Source organism: Hirundo rustica, chromosome 4 (assembly GCF_015227805.2).
Source record: "Hirundo rustica isolate bHirRus1 chromosome 4, bHirRus1.pri.v3, whole genome shotgun sequence".
Lineage (NCBI taxonomy): Eukaryota > Metazoa > Chordata > Aves > Passeriformes > Hirundinidae > Hirundo > Hirundo rustica.
In genome coordinates, this window is record NC_053453.1 from 6036881 (window position 1) to 6055153 (window position 18273).

Sequence of the window (18273 nt, forward strand, 5' to 3'; positions counted from 1 at the left end):
ACTTACTTTTCATACTGTCCTGGGTGGCCTTGTGCTCCAGTTTCTGAAATCAGTTCTCTTTTTGTTTAGCATCCCTAATGTACAAGTTGAAACAGTATTAGTGAATCCCTAGGCATGTGTCTGCCTTTGCAGGGTGGTTCTTCTAACCCAGCATGATGGATGGTGCCTTGGTGACTTGTCCAGTGGAGAATGGATCATGACTTGAACTGCATGGAAGCATCAGGTGAACTTAGCACCCTTCTGGAGGGAAAAGCTGACAAGCACTGAATAGCTTTGCTGGGATTCTTCATGTAAATCCGCCACTGATGAGTTCATCAATAAGACTCCTTATACAAAGCAATTAAACTGTCAAGCAGCAAATGATCCAGAGAAATTCCAGCCTGTAGTACAAAAGAGGCAGAAAAGCATCAAAGTTTTTCCAAATGGCAAAGAAGTCAGTGATATTTCAAAGGGTATTATTTTTCAATCTCCTGAAACAAGTAGGAAGGTTCCTACACTCAGTAACAGTGGGGAGTGCAGGGTTGAAGAAATGAGAGGATTTTTCTGTACACACAGTCCCACCGAGAAAGGTAACATGAATATATTAATATGGCTAACTTCTTTTTAATTCCAGTGTTTATTTGTTCTTTTATTCCTGTATTTATTCACCTGAAGGCTATCATATGTAGGGATGTCCCCCACCAGGCAGCCCCGCTGAGGTGACAGTCTGGTACCTGCAATGTGAGCATGCAGGTTTCACTCTGCTGGCAAAACCACCAGAAATTCAGAGAGATGGGCTCTTGTTTTCTGTTTATGAGTTTAGGGGCCTTAAGTTACAAGGGAGATTTGTTTGGTTCTCATTTTTCATCAAAGCATTTCTTTGAAACTTTGCACGTTCTGCTTTCCTGATGGGATCGGGTGCTTTGGAAAAAGGTTGATAATGCGCTTTCTCTTTACCTGGAGCATGAGCTGTTTCCTTTTTTGTTTGCCAGTTCAGTTCTTTCCTGATGAACTAATGGTGAAATGGGTTAATGTAAAGGGAAGGTGTAATAGTAATGCTGAAATGTTTACTCATGTCTCACAAGTTATATCTGTAAGTTAGAAATTGCACAAATGTGGAAACTGTGGTCTCCTTGAACAGAGCCTGAGTAATTACTAGGACATTGTTAGAGTGACCTCTCCTTTGCCTCTAATAAGCATTGCAAGGTCTTACAGGGTCCTTTCGTACTGTCTGTGCAGGCTGTTCTGCCAACAGTGTACACACCCAGAGCCCAATTAAAAAGGTAGCTCATCCATGTACAAAACCATTGGTATTTTCAAAGTTTTTTGAAACTTGTCCTAATCTGAGCCACTCAGTGTGGCATCTTGTTCTGGAGGTTTAGAACTGCATTCAACATCAAATTGCGAAGAAACAAGAAGCAAAACCCCCAAATCCTGTCAGGAAAATAAAAGATTGTAAATACAGCTGTAGGAATTTATTGTAATCTCCATCACCAGGTTAGATCCTCTGAAAGATTTGCATCATCTGCACGATTGATGCATGAAGTTTCATTAATGAAACCCTAGATTGAGAAGCTTTTATCTCAGGAAACCCTGGGAAGAGAGTGCAATCTGTATTTCCCCGGTGGAATTGCAGATAATGTCTCTTTTATCAGATGGTCAAGTTGGGTTCTACTGTCCCTCCTCAAACTGGGTGTTAATGGAATCACATCCTGGTCTGTACCAGCAACAGTGTGGCCAGCAGGACCAGGGCAGTGACCACCCCTGTACTGGGCACTGCTGAGGTCACCCCTCAAATCCCATTTCCTTTCACCTCAGATGTTTGTTCTGGCCTTTTTCATGTGGCTAGTCAGTAATATGTACTAAAGGCATGTCGCCTCAGTTAAAAGTACTAGGAGTTAAAGTGTTCGTATTTATGGCAGGGTTTGGTTGTGGTTTTTTTCATTCTAAACAAAATTATTCTTCTGGTCATTGTTTTGAAATTGTTTCCTGTTGCTGGAGGCAGGCAAGGCATATACTGGGGTGTCCATGTGCCGTGGGAACACTTGGCTGAGCTCCTTCTCCCAGTGCTGGGCTTTTCCCATGCTGCTTGGAGAACCAGGGAAAAGCCACTGCTGGGAGGCTGAGCAAGGACCAAGGGTTGGAACCACACACGTTCCAACCAGGCAGTCCCAGCAGACACATCCATACAGAAAAGGCTGTTGTGGCTGCTTTGCTGAGTTTTGCCCAACTCTGAGTCCCTGGGCAGGGCTCATGCTACTCTGGATCACAGTGTGACACTTGACCTGCACCAGAGTTGAGTTTTTCAAGTACCTGAACTTGGCTAGTTGTCCTCTGACTTCTTCTTTGTTGGGAATCGAGATTGAAATCATCAAGAGAAAAAGGTTCCTTTTGCTGTTGTTTGTGTGTCCAGGTCCATGAGGCAGTGCCAGCAGGAGCAGTCTTCTAATTTCCACTAATGAGAAATCCCTCCTACCCTCTCTTTCTGGACAGAAAATTCTGTCTTAAATTTCTTTAAGACAAAGACCTAATTCTGCTCTTGCTGCCTGCAGTTTCAATTCTACCTCAAAATTGCCATAGAGAGGGCAAAGCTGGATGGTGCCATTAAAAAGAAAATAATTATTCCAGAGTATTAAAGACTGGAACAAATTGCAGCAGCGCTTTGTGAGTGCCCAGGTCTGCTCAGAGCAGATGCCAAGTCCCATCTCAACAGGGCAGAGGGGGCTGGGATCAAGACCAGCAAACAGGCCACATCACCATGAGTTCAGAGCTCAGGTGCTCTCCCACAGCTGCCTTTGCTGGATTGCTCCTGTCACAGCGCTGACTTCTGCCAGCCCCTGGGCGCCATGCAGGGAGCAGCATTCCCAATGGCATTACGGTTGAGTTAACCCCGTCCTGGAGGAGAAAAGCCATAAGGACTTAAGCTCCATGTGGAAAGTAGCCATGGCCTTGAGTGCTGAGTTGAGCAACCTAGGCAGGTGGAGCTCAGCCAGGAATCTTGCCCACAGCAGGGAGACTCTAGAGGTGAGTAATGTGTAATGCACCGTAACACGGAGTCACCACACTGATATATAGGAACACGAGACCTTTGGCTCTCTGCATGTACCTGGGATGCTGTCAGTGTTCTCAGTAAGCAAGTGCCTGCAAATGTAAGGGTTGCTCCTCCTGAATGCTTGGGTTAAGCTCTGGTTTGCAGTTCATCATTTAAGAGGTTGCAGATATTTTCCATGTGTTGAAATTGAATTATAAACAGATTGAGCTCGGGTACAGTAGATCCACTGGACTAAATCTAAGAGAAGCTTTCAATTAAAGAATGAGGCTTAAGGAGGTGGGGAGTGAGCTGGCATGGAGGGAAATACTGTCAATTTAGTGAAAAATATTTTGTGGAAATATACTCTCTGTGAAGATCGAAGGAGAGTTTCCTTGTGCAGGAAAGTGCGTGATGTAAATTGGTATTTACTAAAGCAGTCCATTGCTTGAATGTAACAAAAGTAACTGCATGAAACTGCAAAACAGCAGACACTGCATTTTCATGGGGAAATGTGCTGTATTCAGTGATATTAATTACTGTGTGGGCTCAATTTTCAGTGCAATCAATCCACAGGAAACAAAGGGACTGCAAGGGAAATATAAAACGACAGTCAGCTAATAGGAGCCATATTCAATAAAATTGTATCTGCCTTCAGTGAGCAGTGAGGGTGAGGTGTGCCTGTTCTCCCTTGGCAGGGCACAGGATGGGCTGGGCAGGGGGTGTAGGGCCAAGAGGGGCCTGGAGCAGCACTCTGTGTATTCACACGTGTATATATAAATATGTATATGTGAGAAACACAACTCCTGTTTTGAGAAACGAGGAAAGAAGGGGATTTAATTCAGGCTGCTGGTGGACTTCAGACCCTGGGTGAACTTCACCTTTCCTGCAGTTTCAGTTTAGTGCCAGTACATTAGTAAGCTGTTTGTTTTGTTTGCCTAGCACTTAACAGAAGGATTATCTGGTTTCTTTCTTTTTCTTCCAAGGTGGCTTTTCATTTTCAAAGCTGAATGTGTTCATTTTTAGCATTAGCATTCTCTCCCATTTAGGCTCCAAACTTCCCTAGGAAGTGACTTCATGTTATTATTCAAGCAGGTTGCTGCCTGGAGTGGCTGAATTACCTAGTGTTCGTGTAGTGGCAAGCTCTCAGTCCATATGCATTTAATGACTGTAATCATTTGTTATTTTCCCTTTATTAGGTTTGTTTTAAAAGAAAGTTTTACGGTGCCATTTATGATATGCTAAGTGGTGCAACTTGCTGAAGAAACATATCGCATACATTTTATATTTTAATGGGTTTTGCTTGCTAAAGTGGAAATTTTTTATTTACCCTAGTAGGGCAGTTTTTTGCTGACAGTTTTATTATTTCAATTACTCAGACATTTCTTTCCTCTTTTGTTTCCTCAGATACTCCTCCAGGGAGTTTTAATGCGCCATTCTTTATTTGGGATTGGGTTCAGAACGTGTTATTTCTAGCAAGGCAGGGAAAAAGTGCAATACAGCAGACATTAAATAGTGGGATGTCAAGGTTTTATTTTCTTTCCTCTTTGAGTTGTGGAATCCTTCCCTCATTTGTGTCATCTGGTGATTAATTGCACTGGTAATCTGTGCTCCTCATCAATAACTGTCTCCTGCCAGTGCCAGGCAGAGGCTGTGCTCTGCCTAAAGAGCTTGTGACTGCAGATAAATGAACATACATGTGTGGGTAAAGGAGGGGACCCCTGAGAGCATTTAAAATTGTCAGAGGTGCAGGCTACTTTGATACACTAATGCTCCACAGGTAGTGGCAGCAACTCCTGACTGCATTTCACTCGCTACTGGGGAAAGAATGGGATGATTCCTCCAGGGCAAACCCCAAGCCTTGGTCAGTGGAGTGAAAAGTGATCATAAAAGGCAGGAGTTTTGTGGCCTGAGTGGGTCTGAGTGGGCCAGCACTAGTAGATGGAACTGCCTATGCAAAGTTCTCTAGGGTGGGACAGCATGGAAAGCAGGATCCGCTCCCCTGGCTCTTGCTGGGGTATGATCCTGATTTCCTCTGCAAGTGCTAGTGAGTCTTTGACCAGTCCCTGATGTCTGTTGGGTTTTATTTTCCATTATAGCCTGACCAGTCCTTGGAGAAAACCAAATTTAATTCATAGAATCATAAAATATGCTGAATTGGGAAGGGACCCATCAGGATCATTGAGTCCAACTGGCCCTGTAGAGGCACCCCAATCACACCCTGTGCCTGAGAGCATTGTCCAAATGCTTTTGAACTCGGTCAGGCTCAGTGCTGTGACCCCTTCCCTGGGGAGCCTGTCCCAGTGCCCAACCACCCTCCTGATAAAGAACCTTTTTTCTGATAGGCAACTTCAGCCTCCCCTGACTCAGCTTCAGGCCATTCCCTTGGGTCCTGCCACTGGGCACCAGAGAAGAGACCAGTGCCTGCCCCTCCACTGCCCCTCGTGAGGATGCTGAAGAGCTCAGTGAGGTCTCCCCTCAGTCTCCTCTTCTCCAGGCTGATCAGACCAAGTGACCTCAGCCCCCACCCATGAGGTTTCCCTTCCAGACCCTTCACCATCCTCGTGTCCCTCCTCGGGGCAGTGGTGGAGCCCCAGAGCTGCAGGCAGATCTGCTCTGGCTGCCTGTGTCCTGTGCACGCCCTTGACCACCCTTTAATGATACAGAAAGCGCATTACAAAGCACATCCTCACTGCTTCTGCTTCCCGCTGTGTTTTCCAGAGTGTCTGGGGGAGAGCTCTTCGACCGCATCGTGGAGAAAGGCTTCTACACGGAGAAGGACGCCAGCACCCTGATCCGGCAGGTGCTGGACGCTGTGTACTACCTGCACCGCATGGGCATCGTGCACAGGGACCTCAAGGTACAGCCACAGCACCACTGGGGCCCTGGACAGTGGCAGTGAAGGTGGTGTCACTGTGTGAGGCTAACAAACACCTGTACCCCGGGGCTGGCTGTGTCAGTAAGGTTTTACCTGAGGAGAGACGTCCCAGGGTCTCCCCATGTGGTTGTTTTTAATGAGGACTCTGCAGTCAGAGCAGTTACAAGTGGGAGTTTGGCACATATGATGTGGGGGGAAAGCCATTAAGACCTAAAATGTTACATTAAGGTGGAAAACCCCATCTCAGCTGAGGTGTGTTCACTGCTGTAAAGTATTTTGCAGGTTTGTTGTGCTATATTTACTTTTACTTAGTAATAACTTGTAGCAATAGTGGGGGAAAGTTGAGTGATTTCCTGTCATTTGGAGCAGTGTTTTTGGAGACACTGTTAACAGCGAGGGTTCTTCTAAGGACCATTGTGTGCCAATGTGGTATTTAGATGATTTTCCTTCCAGCTGTACCATATTGTCACATCCAAACCTCTCAGCTTCTCAGGTAAAAAAAAAAAATAAAAAAATCCTAAACATTGTTTTACTGTTTTCTTTCAGTATCTTAAACTGTCATTAAGACAAACAGGCTTGGATTTGACAGCACTTTAGTGTTTTTAATAATAAGTTAGCAGAAGATACTAGAAAAAGATACAAATTTCAAAAGAAAACTGTGGGTTCAGTTCCTGAGCTAGTTAATTCCGCCGAAGTTTACTGCCAGAAATGAAGACTTCAGTGATGGAAATAACACTTCTGGTTGTATTTTGGAGGGATGCTCTGAACTGGAGTTTCCTTGGATGTTGAGGCAGAGCTTGTATTTTCCCCCTGTAAAGAGAGTGGAATTTGGCTACATGTTATAAGCCTTATATAAGCCTTATAAAAAGGTTTAATGAACATTAATAGAGTCAAGAGGCACTGCAGCCCAGTCCAGACAGTCCCAAATAATGGGTTTCCTGTCAGGAGGCACTGGTTAGGCTTCCATCATCTACAGTCTCCACGCCTTGTCCTCAGTTCCTGTTCATTTCCTGCCCTTATGCTGAAGTACATAGAAACATTCTCATAAGAGCTCCACAGAATTCCAGTATGGAAGTGCTGTATTTTAAAATCACCTTCTTGCTCCCAAATTCAGCTTCTGGGAAATAACTTCAGGCTTCTTTCTGCCACCAGCATTTTTGGAGTGAGGTCCAAGACCTCTTAATTCAGATATTCCATTGGACAAGATCTTGGTATTCTTGTCTTTATAATCTAAGGCAAGTTATACCGCCCTTAAAAAATAATCTTATTTTAAAGTTCCTGTAGTAAAATACGGGATCTGGTGATTTGGGAATTAAATTCATATAAAAATTACTTTCAGAGTTTATGTGAGGCCAAGCTGATTTTAGATCAAACCAACCTTCTCCAGTGGTATTTTGTAGCAAAGAGTAGCTCCTTTTCTCTCTTTTGTTTGCAGGTTTTTGTCAGTATTGCAGCATCAATTGTCAAAATGACTCATAAAATACAATATATGGGGAACACCTGCTGTGAATTTCTGTTAGCAAAAACATACCATGATGAGAAAAACAGGGATGTAATAAGGCTTTTTATCATCTCAAAATACCAAAATAAACATAAGCTTCAAAATGAAACTCTGGAAAAGAATCCACTCTGCTAAAATACAACTCATGAAACATCCATAACAATTATTTATTGTAATTATGTGTTTATTCAGATACCCAAATAGTACTTGCTGTAGCTGGTAAAAGCAGGTCTGGGCTCCAACGCTCTAATCTAAGTAATGCAACAGCAGATCAGAAGAGATGGCAGCAGGTGATGTCTGGGGAAGCCCAGGGTGCACAAAAGGACTGAAAGGCTCAAGCAGCTCCAGTTGGTGCATACCCACCTTGTGAATGCTTTTTGAATTAGCTAGCTTGAGGAAACAGAATTCTTTTAAACAAGTGTGGGTTTCTTGGCCTTACAAAATGTGAGTATGTGGGAACCTGAGGTGAGATAGCAGAAATTGTTAGGAAATAATTCTTTTCCCTTCATTCCAAGTCTACCAACCCCTCAGCAGATCACAGTAGTAGTAAAAATTAGAAGTGACTCCAGCCTAGGACAGAGCTGTAGTCCCTAAAACAGTGTCAACACCTAAAAGTCAGATTAAAGCGCTGGACTTGCAAGGTATCATGAGAAAGAAACATAAATGGTACAACTGCATATTTATTTTTAGGAATTGAATCGTTTCCCTTTTTACCTCAGCCCTGCTGGCCCATAGCTGTGGCTGTGGCTTGCAGATCCTCTCATGACCATTGTGTGCTACATTGCCACATGTCCCTTGGATAAAGCCATCCCTTTATGGGGAGTGGGGAGCCAGGAAATGCTTTAGCCTCCTGAATGGGGACATCACCCTCCAGCACTCCTTCATCCCCCCTTTCCCCACAGCAGATGGAGAAGGGAAGATGGATGCTGGTGCTGCTGAGTTGCAGTTTCTCCTCCTTACAAATCCAAGCTTGGATGTGTCCCAGGGAGTCTGAGGATGTTGTGTGGCCACAGCTGCTCCTCACCATTTCCTGGAGCACACAGCAGGCTGCGTGCCAGCGTTTGTACCCGCTTTGAGCACAAGACTCCACCAAGGCTATTTGGAAACGTTGGGTACCCATCACTTCTAGAGGTGAAGACCCAAAGGTCCAGGGCCCATTTCCAGCTGGCACAGCTGGCACAGGTGTAGATCCTTTCATGAGCCCAGATATAGAGTAGGAGAAGAGGTTCGGGGCTCTCACAGCACCCAGCAAGAGCTTTTCTGGGTAGCAGCAGCACGTTCAAAACACGTGGATGCAGGACTGTCTGCAGCAGATGGAGGCTGGGTGGGCTCTCCAGCCCGCCTGACTCTGGTATAAAAAGTCACAGGGCTTTGTGGAGTGATCCTTGTTTTCTCTTGCCATAAACAAGTTGCTGGTCTTAGTGCTGTAGCATATTTTTCCTTCAGCATTTTTTCCTAATCAGCTCTAGCTGAAATATCCTGCTTCAAGTCTGTTAACTGTAAAGGCATTTCCTCTCTCAAAACAGTGTGTTTCCAGTGGAGAAGATACAAAAATTCTCTAATACCTCCTGTTTTCCTTTTTCTTTTTTTAAATACTGTGTAAAAATTTTTTGGTACACTACCTGGATTTGCCATATTTACTTGCTTTCAGATGAATCCTTCTGTTTCACCACTCTGAAGTGATGATATGTCAGACATATCTCACAAGTAAGGGATGAGTGTTATTTGAGGTGCCAGAGGAGAAGTTTGTTATCCCAGAAAAGTTGCTCAAAGCTCAGGGTGTCAGGGCCTTCCATTTGTTGCCATGCAGGAGTCTGGAGAGGATCTCCATGTAGGTTTTAAGAACAACTCTTTAGTCTTAGGGCAACCAGATTATATTTGTTTATGGTGTGACTAGGGATTGTATTAAGTGCAATGCATGGTGTTGTTACTGAACTCACATATTCAAAACTCTTTGTGCTTATTCTCCCTTCTAGCCTGAGAACCTGCTTTACTACAGCCAGGATGAAGAGTCAAAAATCATGATCAGTGACTTTGGCTTGTCGAAGATGGAGGGTAAAGGAGATGTCATGTCCACAGCCTGTGGAACTCCTGGCTATGTCGGTAAGAGGTTTGCTCGTATTTTAGTGAAAATGAAATAATATTCATTTTCTGGCGCTGGTAGATGGTGCACAGGGGATTTGTTAGATTTTAAGGTTTGTCTGTGCTCTGTCTTGTGTGCTCTTCCCCTTTGGGTTACAATCCTGCGGTCCAGCTCTGGGTTTGTGGGATTCATTTCCATGTTTTCAGTCCTTTGCAGAATGAATATTCTCAAAGACACTGCTTTAGCTACACCAGGAGCATGTGAAGAATAGCCTCAAATGTGTTGCTTCTGCAAGCAAGTAGAAAACCAAGAAGCTTTACCTAATGAAATGTGTTCTTTTAATCATGAAGAACAGCATTTGCCAGATTCCTCTGATAGAAGGCAGTAAAATGAAAGAGCTGCATTTTTTCAGACATGTTCAGTAATCCTCTGTTACAATCACGTTAAGTCACTGACTCAGATGTCAAAATGCAAAAGCTCTTTAGATCCTTGGTCCTTCCTGGACAGCGTCAAATTGTTTTCTAACAATTTTATTCTTGTTTTATTCTTTGCTCTTCTGTCCATTTGGTAGTGATTGTACAAGGCTACCTATTAGCAGCATGTTTACCAGGAGCCATTAAAAACAGTTAAAGTAGCTGAAAGTGAGCATTAGATGGCAGGTGGTGATGAGGTCTGTTTGAGCAAACACTATTTAAAAGGCTTCCTTTGTGTAGAAGACATCCAGCAAGCATGTGCCTCCTGCCACACCAGGATCATCAGCTAAGGTGGGAAAATTAAACTCTGGGATATCCATGAAATCCATGAATCTCACACTGGATAGATTTGTCTCAGATCTTTCCAGCAGTCCAGAAGCTCTGTTTTCCAGCTGTCAGAAGCTTTCTACTTTGCAGCTGCCGCTTCACCTGTTTTCATAGTTCTGATGATATCATTGTACAACTCAGATTAGGTGATTATGACACAGTGATACAGATTTGTCACAGGTACTTTCTATGGGCGTTATCTTCACACTGTGCAGACACACTCTATCCCAACAAAATCAGGAAAAGGAGCAGATTTCTGTGCTTTCCCGTTGTGGAGCCAGCAGCCCATCAGTGTTTTATTTTGAGGCATGGGCCAGGATGCACTCTGAGCAGCAGTCTTGTGTAATCACGCCAGACTGGAAATCTCCTTCCAGAGCGGTAGCAGGGATTGAGCTGAGACAGCGATTTTCATAACTTTTGCTGTCAGCTCTTCTGTCCTTATCAAACATGTTTTATTTTGCTCTGGAATGAGCACTGACTAGAATGAGTCTCAAGACACAGGAAAGCTTAGATGGTGTTTGCTGAAGTGCTGATGATAATGAGGGAGTGAGTGACTCTGCTTGGTGTCTGAGTGATCTCACACAGCCTCTTGTGATCACTGCTATTTACACGAGAAAACTTGCTATTTTGGAGAAGAGGCTCTCAGAGCCTGTAACAGGAGCTGTAGTGCTTTGAGAGATGTTTGAGAGCTCTCATTACCCATGGTCTGGCCTCTGATGGCTGCACAAGTGCCTCCAGGCTTCTTGTTACCTCGCTGAAGGTAGGATTTACTCATCCTGGTTCAAGAGGTCATGGCCACTTATTTCTGAAGTGCTGACAGGACTTTTCCCCCTCCTTCACAAAGAAAACAGCTTTAAATATTTGTTCTATTTATTTTCCCTTTTTTTTTTTTTTTCTGCACAGGATGCACCTCCTCTTTAGTGCTGTACATTTTTATTTCTAAACGTAATAGGTTGCTCAGAAAACATTTTCCAAGTGCAGAAGATTGAATTTTTGTTGCCAGTCACTCTGGTGATGCCCACAAATGATCCTCCTTGAATGTTACACCTGATGTTGTGGCTTCTGCATAGGTGTTCTGCCATTTTCCCACATCCAAAAGCTTTCATGTCTTCCAGTGTCACTCCAACTTGCATCACCTGCCAACTGCCCTCAAATCAATGGAAGAGTCATTCCTCCTAATGGCACAGCATGAGTAAAATCCTCAGCCTGGCTAGGGTAGACAAATGCCACAGTCTCAACCCTTTCTGAATATCAAAATATTACTTTTCCAATTAGGCAATATCTAAAATGTGCATGACCAGTAGTGCATTAGCACTTCAGCTTTTAAAGGTCCGCCTTACAGATTAAATTACTGTCAGGAGTTCTGAGTTCTTATTTTTTCAATTTTGTCAGAGATTTTGGCCCTGTGATGAAAAGCTGATGGTTAAGATAATTTAACCCAATTATCTGAGCCACTTTTGTTAAGAGGCCAATCTAAGTGTTTGCTTACTGAAAAGGGGATCTGACAATGCAACCTCTTCTAAGGTCTTGCATTTTCTTATCTTCTTAACATTCTTATCCCCATTTTTTATGGAAATAGTCTGGGTGATGGGACTAGACACCCAACTTTTAGATACAGCTGAATTGGGAAAGGTGAGGCAGCTTGTGTGGCTCATTTCACTGCAAATTGGGTGTGAGGACTGACCTGCATGGGTCTGAACCCATTGTCTGATGTGGAGAAGAAGTGGTGTTTTCAAAACCCTGAGTGGTGTGTGTGATTATGGGCAAGATCCCAATAAGCCATTAGTGATTTATAATTTTAAACATCATGGATTTGGGCTGGTCAGCTCTTGACCTTATACAATAACTCAGTTTTGATATAGGAGCTGTTTCAAACCTGCCTGAAAATGAGCCATCCCTGAGGTGTGTGAAGCTGGGCACCCCACCAGGTGACTTCAGCAAATTCTTCTAAAGAGATTTTGGATGTTTGGGAATTAGGTCTCTCTGAGTGGCTTTCCATGAGAGGTGGTCCCTCAAAAGCTTTGGTTATTTCTGCAGATGGAACTTAGACTTTCAAGGCGCTTGAAAAGTTAGAAAAAAATGTTAGAAAGCCTGTCTGAGGCAATCTGCTCTCCTTTTGCAGAAACACTGAAGTGTGAGCTGTGTTTGGCTGACTAATACCTTAATCCTACTGAGATTTAAAATTCTTGCTCTGAGTCCCAATTCCTCTTCAAGTAAAATTTCCTTGCACTTCCCTGTCGTACAAATTGGGCTGGATCCTGGGTATGTGGTTGGTCCCTGTACACCTGTACACTCCACCTCACTCACTATTTTCATTTTCTGTAGTGCTTTTCTGAAAGGTAATTTCACAGCTTTCATCTCTGCTATGCCAGAAATCCTATAGTTTCAGATCTCACCAAAGCCACATGTTCCTCTTAGCCCTGTGCAGGACCACAGCATTTAAGTTAGCAATAGATTTCCACGTTGAATTCTGACCCATTTGGTATCCTTTGAGTCCAAGGTTGGAAAATTTTCAATAAACCTTCAGAATATCCTTATTAGCAATAAGCTACCTCAGGAGCCTTTAGGCAGTATCATGAGTAATGAAGTAAAAGCATGGGAATCACTCTGAACAGGGTTTGCTCAGGCAGAAGCCCATGACAGGGAAATTTCTCATCTCTGTTGCCATATCCTGACAAAGAGTTGTGTTACCCTCTGCTAGACATAAACTGCATTATTACCCATGGCAGATATCTAAATCTTACTCAGCAACATGAAATAAGAACAAGAGGAGCACAGAGAGTCAGCAATACTGCACTGAAACCTTGCTCTCCTGCAGAAACAGCCTCAAACTTGCAAAGTCTTGGCCAACCAGAACAAGATGAACACTGGGGGAATGTGTGAAAAAATGGAAAGAAGGTGTTTTCACCCCAGGAGTCAGTGGAAGAAGGACTCTGGTCTTGTGGTGAAGCTGCTTCCCGTGCATCTCAGCCTGTTTGCACTGTGAGGAGGGTACTTCGTAGGTTTTGAGTTCAGGAAAAGGGCTGGGATGGCCCTTTGTGTGCAGTACAGGCTGTTAGGAAGAACAGGCACCCTCATGACTTGTACGGTGTGATCAACAGGCTTAAAGTATCAGAGCAATCCCCATCACTTGAGCTCTTTGCAGGAACATGGATTGCAGTTTTTGGCACACAGCAGTTGCATTTTTAGGGGACTTAATAGCATAGCTGTGCTCTCTGAGGGTGATGGCATAGTGTTCTGAAAGGGTTCCAAATGTTCTAGTCTGTACCTTTTCTTAATACCTCCATTTGAAACAAGCCTTTGAATTTTTTCTGTTATTGAAAGCAAAACATAAGAAAAACCAGCTAACTGTAAGACAGCAGGATCATCTGGCCTGGGAAGCACATCTTCATGTACCTGAGGGTGGAATGAGCCTCCACCTTGCACCTGGCACTGTGGCAATGCTGATTCAGCCTGAAACACCTGCCTGGATATGAAGGAATGGTCCAGGTTTGCTCCATTGATTTCCCTGTCTGGATGAGCACTGTATATGATTTGAGCACAGAGTGATTCCCTGGGGATGTGTGATAATGGAATCCATTGCTCAGCTGGCATCTCCCCAGAGTCAAAAATGGGAGATTTGGCTTTCCCCTTCTCCTTTCTGCTGTTTTGTCTCCCCAGCCGTCTGTGTTGATCCTTTAATACTGTCAGATCCTGGATTTTTGTTGTTGTTGTTGTGTCTCTTGCTTTTGCCTCTTGGCACTGATCTGCTATCATTCCTGAGAGCTTCTCTGACTTGTTTTGCAGTTCATTAAATATTTCCGTCTTTTCCGTGTATCAGGGACAGAGGATGCTGGCCTATGTCATCCTGTTCCTGCTGCATGTCTCCTTATTGGAACAAAAATCAAAAGCAGCCGTTTGGCCCTAAAAGAAGTCTTTAAACCTCCTACCTTTCTTCATTAATGCTTACCCTGTATTGTTCTTACCTGTTTCAGAGCTGCCATCCACAGCAACAGCTATCAGTGCTCTTCACTCCTTTAAAACACAGAGAAATGCCCCAGCAGAGCTTGGATGTTTTAAGAGGGAATATCTTTATATAGTTCACATCCCCTCATCTCAGAATTGTTTTCTGTTATGTTAATGTGGCGTATCTGTCTAATGTCAGGAGCTCACTGGTGCACAGCAGCCATTTGCATAATATTTTCCTTAGGAGCTATGAGATGTGTAATGTTTACCAGTCTTGAACGTTATGTAAACAGGCTCAGGCAGTCAAAGGTAGAAGAGAATGGGAGTAAAATATTGGGAATTTGGAAGGACTGGAGAGCTGGAAGACATCTGAGCACATAAAGACAGGAAAACATTAACTCTTCCTCATATTTTGTCACAAATTTCAATTACAAGGAATGGAACAAAACAGGAAACTGTCTCATTTCTTATGCAGTGGTCCCAGTTTCCAGTTCACATACAGTGGTCCCAATTTGCTGAATGACTTGAAACTTGGGGTAGTATTTAACCTGTGCTGCAGATTGGGACATACCCCAGTCTTGAAGAGTCTTCATGATCTGGTTGCCAGCTATAATTTTACCCATTTCTTCATTTTTGCAACGTGTCCCTTGTGAAATTTGACCCTTTCCGTCATTGTTCTGCTTGTGGAAATGCAGATGTCCTCACCCGCCTCATATGGTGTCTTCCTTCAGTCCCCTCTATGAGCCCTCATGACAAAGCACTGGAAAGTCTTTTCTGATTCTCATTATTTCTTCTTGTTCCATGCCTTGCTGGTAGTATTGGCCTTGGTTTTGTTGGCTTGTCTGGATTAAGAAGATAAGTCTTTGAAGAGTCCCGCCACTACGACGAAGGATAGGTAGCAACTAGATGTGGGGTTCAAGTTTTAATACATCTCTGTGCTTCACAATTTGTTTTTTGCTCTTCTTCAGTTGTCTAAGTGTTTTGGTGTTGGTGAGACTCCTAGCAGAGGAAGGGGTGACTCCCCAGAAATATTTTTGTTGGGACTTGTCACTTCATGCCTTTTTTCCAGCATTTCCAGCTCTAAATTGCTCAAAGGAAATACTGTACTTTTTAAAACCCAGTACGCCAAGTCTGCTTCAGGAATGCCACAGTCAGTGATTTCTTGCATTATTTTGGACATTTTGCTTTGAAAAAGGCAAAAGCTTCTTTACATGAAAAAGATTAGGGTCACAGGGTTTTAAAATTTAGGTTTAAGCATTTGCACTGCAAGGTCCCAACAGAGAAAACATAATACTTCAGGATCCCAAACAAAAAATACACCTTTTTAAGTCTCAGTAGTAAAGCAGATCCTCAAAGAGTTTCAACAAATCCCCAGGCTCCTGGCTTCTAGCAGAATTCAGGCTATGGTGGCTGTATAGAGGCTCAGTTCCTTTGTGCAATGTCCAATTCTTGCTGCTTTTCATTTCTCCATCTGAGGTCTCTGTGTTCCCAGAGGCAGAAGGACAAATGATTCCCTCTGACTCTGACATCCAGCAGGCTTTGGAAGGCAGCTGCTGGAAGAAGTGGTGACTGCTCTCCTTCCTCTCCTGCAGATGTAGCTTATCTCCTCCCTGACTCGCTGCCCTTTCGGAGCTGCCTCTGGAACTCCCCTCTCTGGCAGCGCGAGCTGCGGTGCCGTCAGGGCGAATGTGCATCTCTGCACCCGTGCAAAGCTTGGCCTCATTTTCCTCCTGAGCAGGGAGGGTGATGGCCCTCTGCCTCTCACGCATTTTTCTGTGCTTTGTTTTGTTTTCCGTGCCTGGAGACAAAAAAAAAAAAGAAAAAAAAAGTGAATTTGCTCTACTTTAGGAGTCATCCTTTCTCGTGAGAATACGACCTTCAAAAACCTCAGGACACATTTGCAAACACAAGGGCTGTATGTGGAGAGCAAAACAAGGTCTTGGAGGTCTTCAAGTTTCAGAGTCCTATCTTTTGACCATGTTCAAATGTCTGCTCTTATATCATGTGCTTGTTTGGCTTTTTATTTTCAGCTCCTGAAGTGCTGGCCCAGAAGCCCTACAGCAAAGCCGTGGACTGCTGGTCCATCGGGGTCATCGCCTACATCCTGTGAGTACCTCTTGAGTTTCCAGTGCTGGCACCTTTGGGACCTGCAGCTTGCTCTCCCACCATGGAGTTACCTGCTTAGCCTGGGGCAAAATAACTAATCCCTGAGACTTGTGACGCAGGGTAGCATGTATCCTGGACATCTCCCAGTTGCATAAAGGCTGAAATTTGAGCAAAAATGATAGGAAATGGACTAGTACCCTTCAGCTGTCAAAATCCTTGCTCCCACCAGAACTACACTGTGTGCAGTAGTGTGGGCTGGTCCAGGCTGTGACATTATTGAAGTTGTTGTTGTTGTCCCCTGCTTGCTTCGATTGGCTTTGAGAAGAAACAAATCTGGCTGTGTCCACTGAGCTGCCACAGAAACAAATGTCTTTTCCTGACAGCATTACCACTGCTTTATTTTTTTTTAGTTTTTCCTTTTACACAACTGTCACAGTTACACAAGACTGAAGGAAAAAGCAGCTCCAGTGAGGCACAGCATTAAAGCATTCCTACTTTGTTCCCTTTTTCCTTATGCAGACATTTCATGGCTTGTCAACATGAATAAGTTTTTGATGGTGCTGTAGAACTATTTTTACCAGGACATACCTCATTGCTGTGCTATCCACTCTGTACAATGTTCATTCTTTACATTTGCATTACGTTTGCATAATTTATATGCGACCCAAAACAGGGAGGTTTTATATTAAAGTGGTATAGGAAGGCGGCTTTGTTTATTGCGTGTGTGTTTATTTTTTAAACCAAAAACCTGCCTGAAAACATTAAGTTTATGACTGACTTTTTTGAAAACTTGTTGAGTGCAAAACTTACATGGGAATGGATTTCTCTTGAGCAGCCATCAAGAGCAGGAGGCAAGAAGCTTTTGCTAAACAAAGCAAAAATCAACAGAGCTGATTCTTTGTTTCAAAGCCCAGCGGGACCCACAACAGCAGTGAGGAAAAGCACAGACATGCCAAAATACCTTGGAGGCCGCTTCACAAACCATTCCTTAAGTGCTCTTTTAGATGAGGATGGTGTGTGCTGACTCAAAGTCACCTTTTTTCACAAGCAAATCTGATCGTGGAAGTCCTAGGGGTTGGGATTTTTGATGCTGTCAGTCCTTGCCAGCCGTGGCAGGACGCAGTTGGGAGTCTTTTCTGATGCTCTTTTAGCACTTTGCTGAGTACCAGTGTCCTAGGTTACAATGTAAAATGTGCCCAAAGGATGTATTCTCTCACCATCTACATGAAATGTTGAAGCTAAGTTGTGCACCACTGTTTCCCTTGCCCCCTCCCTCCAGACTATCTTCTGTTAATGGCCCATCAATGCCTTCCTGCATGACTCATAGATAACTCCCTCCAGGAGCTATCTCTGTTTAATGGACAATCAAGGACCCATTACAAAACTGATAAAATGATATCAGTCCATTGTGAGATGCTCCGCCCAGGGGGAGGAGCCAAGCATTCCCACCTGGATATAATCTGGCATCTGGGACAGCACAGGCAGCCTTACCCACTGGATTCCCAGAGGACAAGAGCTGCCAGACCTTTCTGCAAGAACACTGCTTCAACAAGACCACTTCATCTGGACTGCTACCACCACGGTTTCAGGTTGTATTCTGACTCTGTCAGTGATCTTTTGTACCATTGCATGTGTTTTATTTTATTTTACTTTTTTTCTTCCTCTCCTATTAAATTGTTTTTTCTGACTTGGAGTCTCTCGCTGGTTTTGCCTTCAAGCCAGCACAACCAGCTTCAGACAGTGGGAAAAAGAGGATGCAGGCAGGAAATAGCATTGCTCTGCCTCACCTCCAGGCTCACCTGCTGCCTGGGTTCAGTTTATAGACAAATATCCACCACGAAAATATGTGTCCATCTGGCAGCCCATGGGAGGGCTGTGAACTGCTGCATCTGGCTGCCTGGAGATAAACCTGGCTCTGCTTTCCTCCAGGTTCTCAGCCCCACGTGTCAATGG

The 18273-nt window shown here is 43.9% G+C and overlaps 1 protein-coding gene across 3 annotated transcripts in view; it reads left to right on the plus strand.

The window, feature by feature from the left end:
- CAMK1D (calcium/calmodulin dependent protein kinase ID) overlaps positions 1 to 18273 on the plus strand; it is a 210872-nt gene that overhangs the window by 162166 nt on the left and 30433 nt on the right. For all 3 annotated transcript variants that reach the window (XM_040061863.2, XM_040061862.2, XM_040061864.2), the window contains exons 4-6: positions 5729 to 5867; positions 9363 to 9489; positions 16245 to 16320. In XM_040061863.2, coding sequence (XP_039917797.1) covers positions 5729 to 5867; positions 9363 to 9489; positions 16245 to 16320 — 342 coding nt within the window. The remainder of the gene's footprint in view (positions 1 to 5728; positions 5868 to 9362; positions 9490 to 16244; positions 16321 to 18273) is intronic.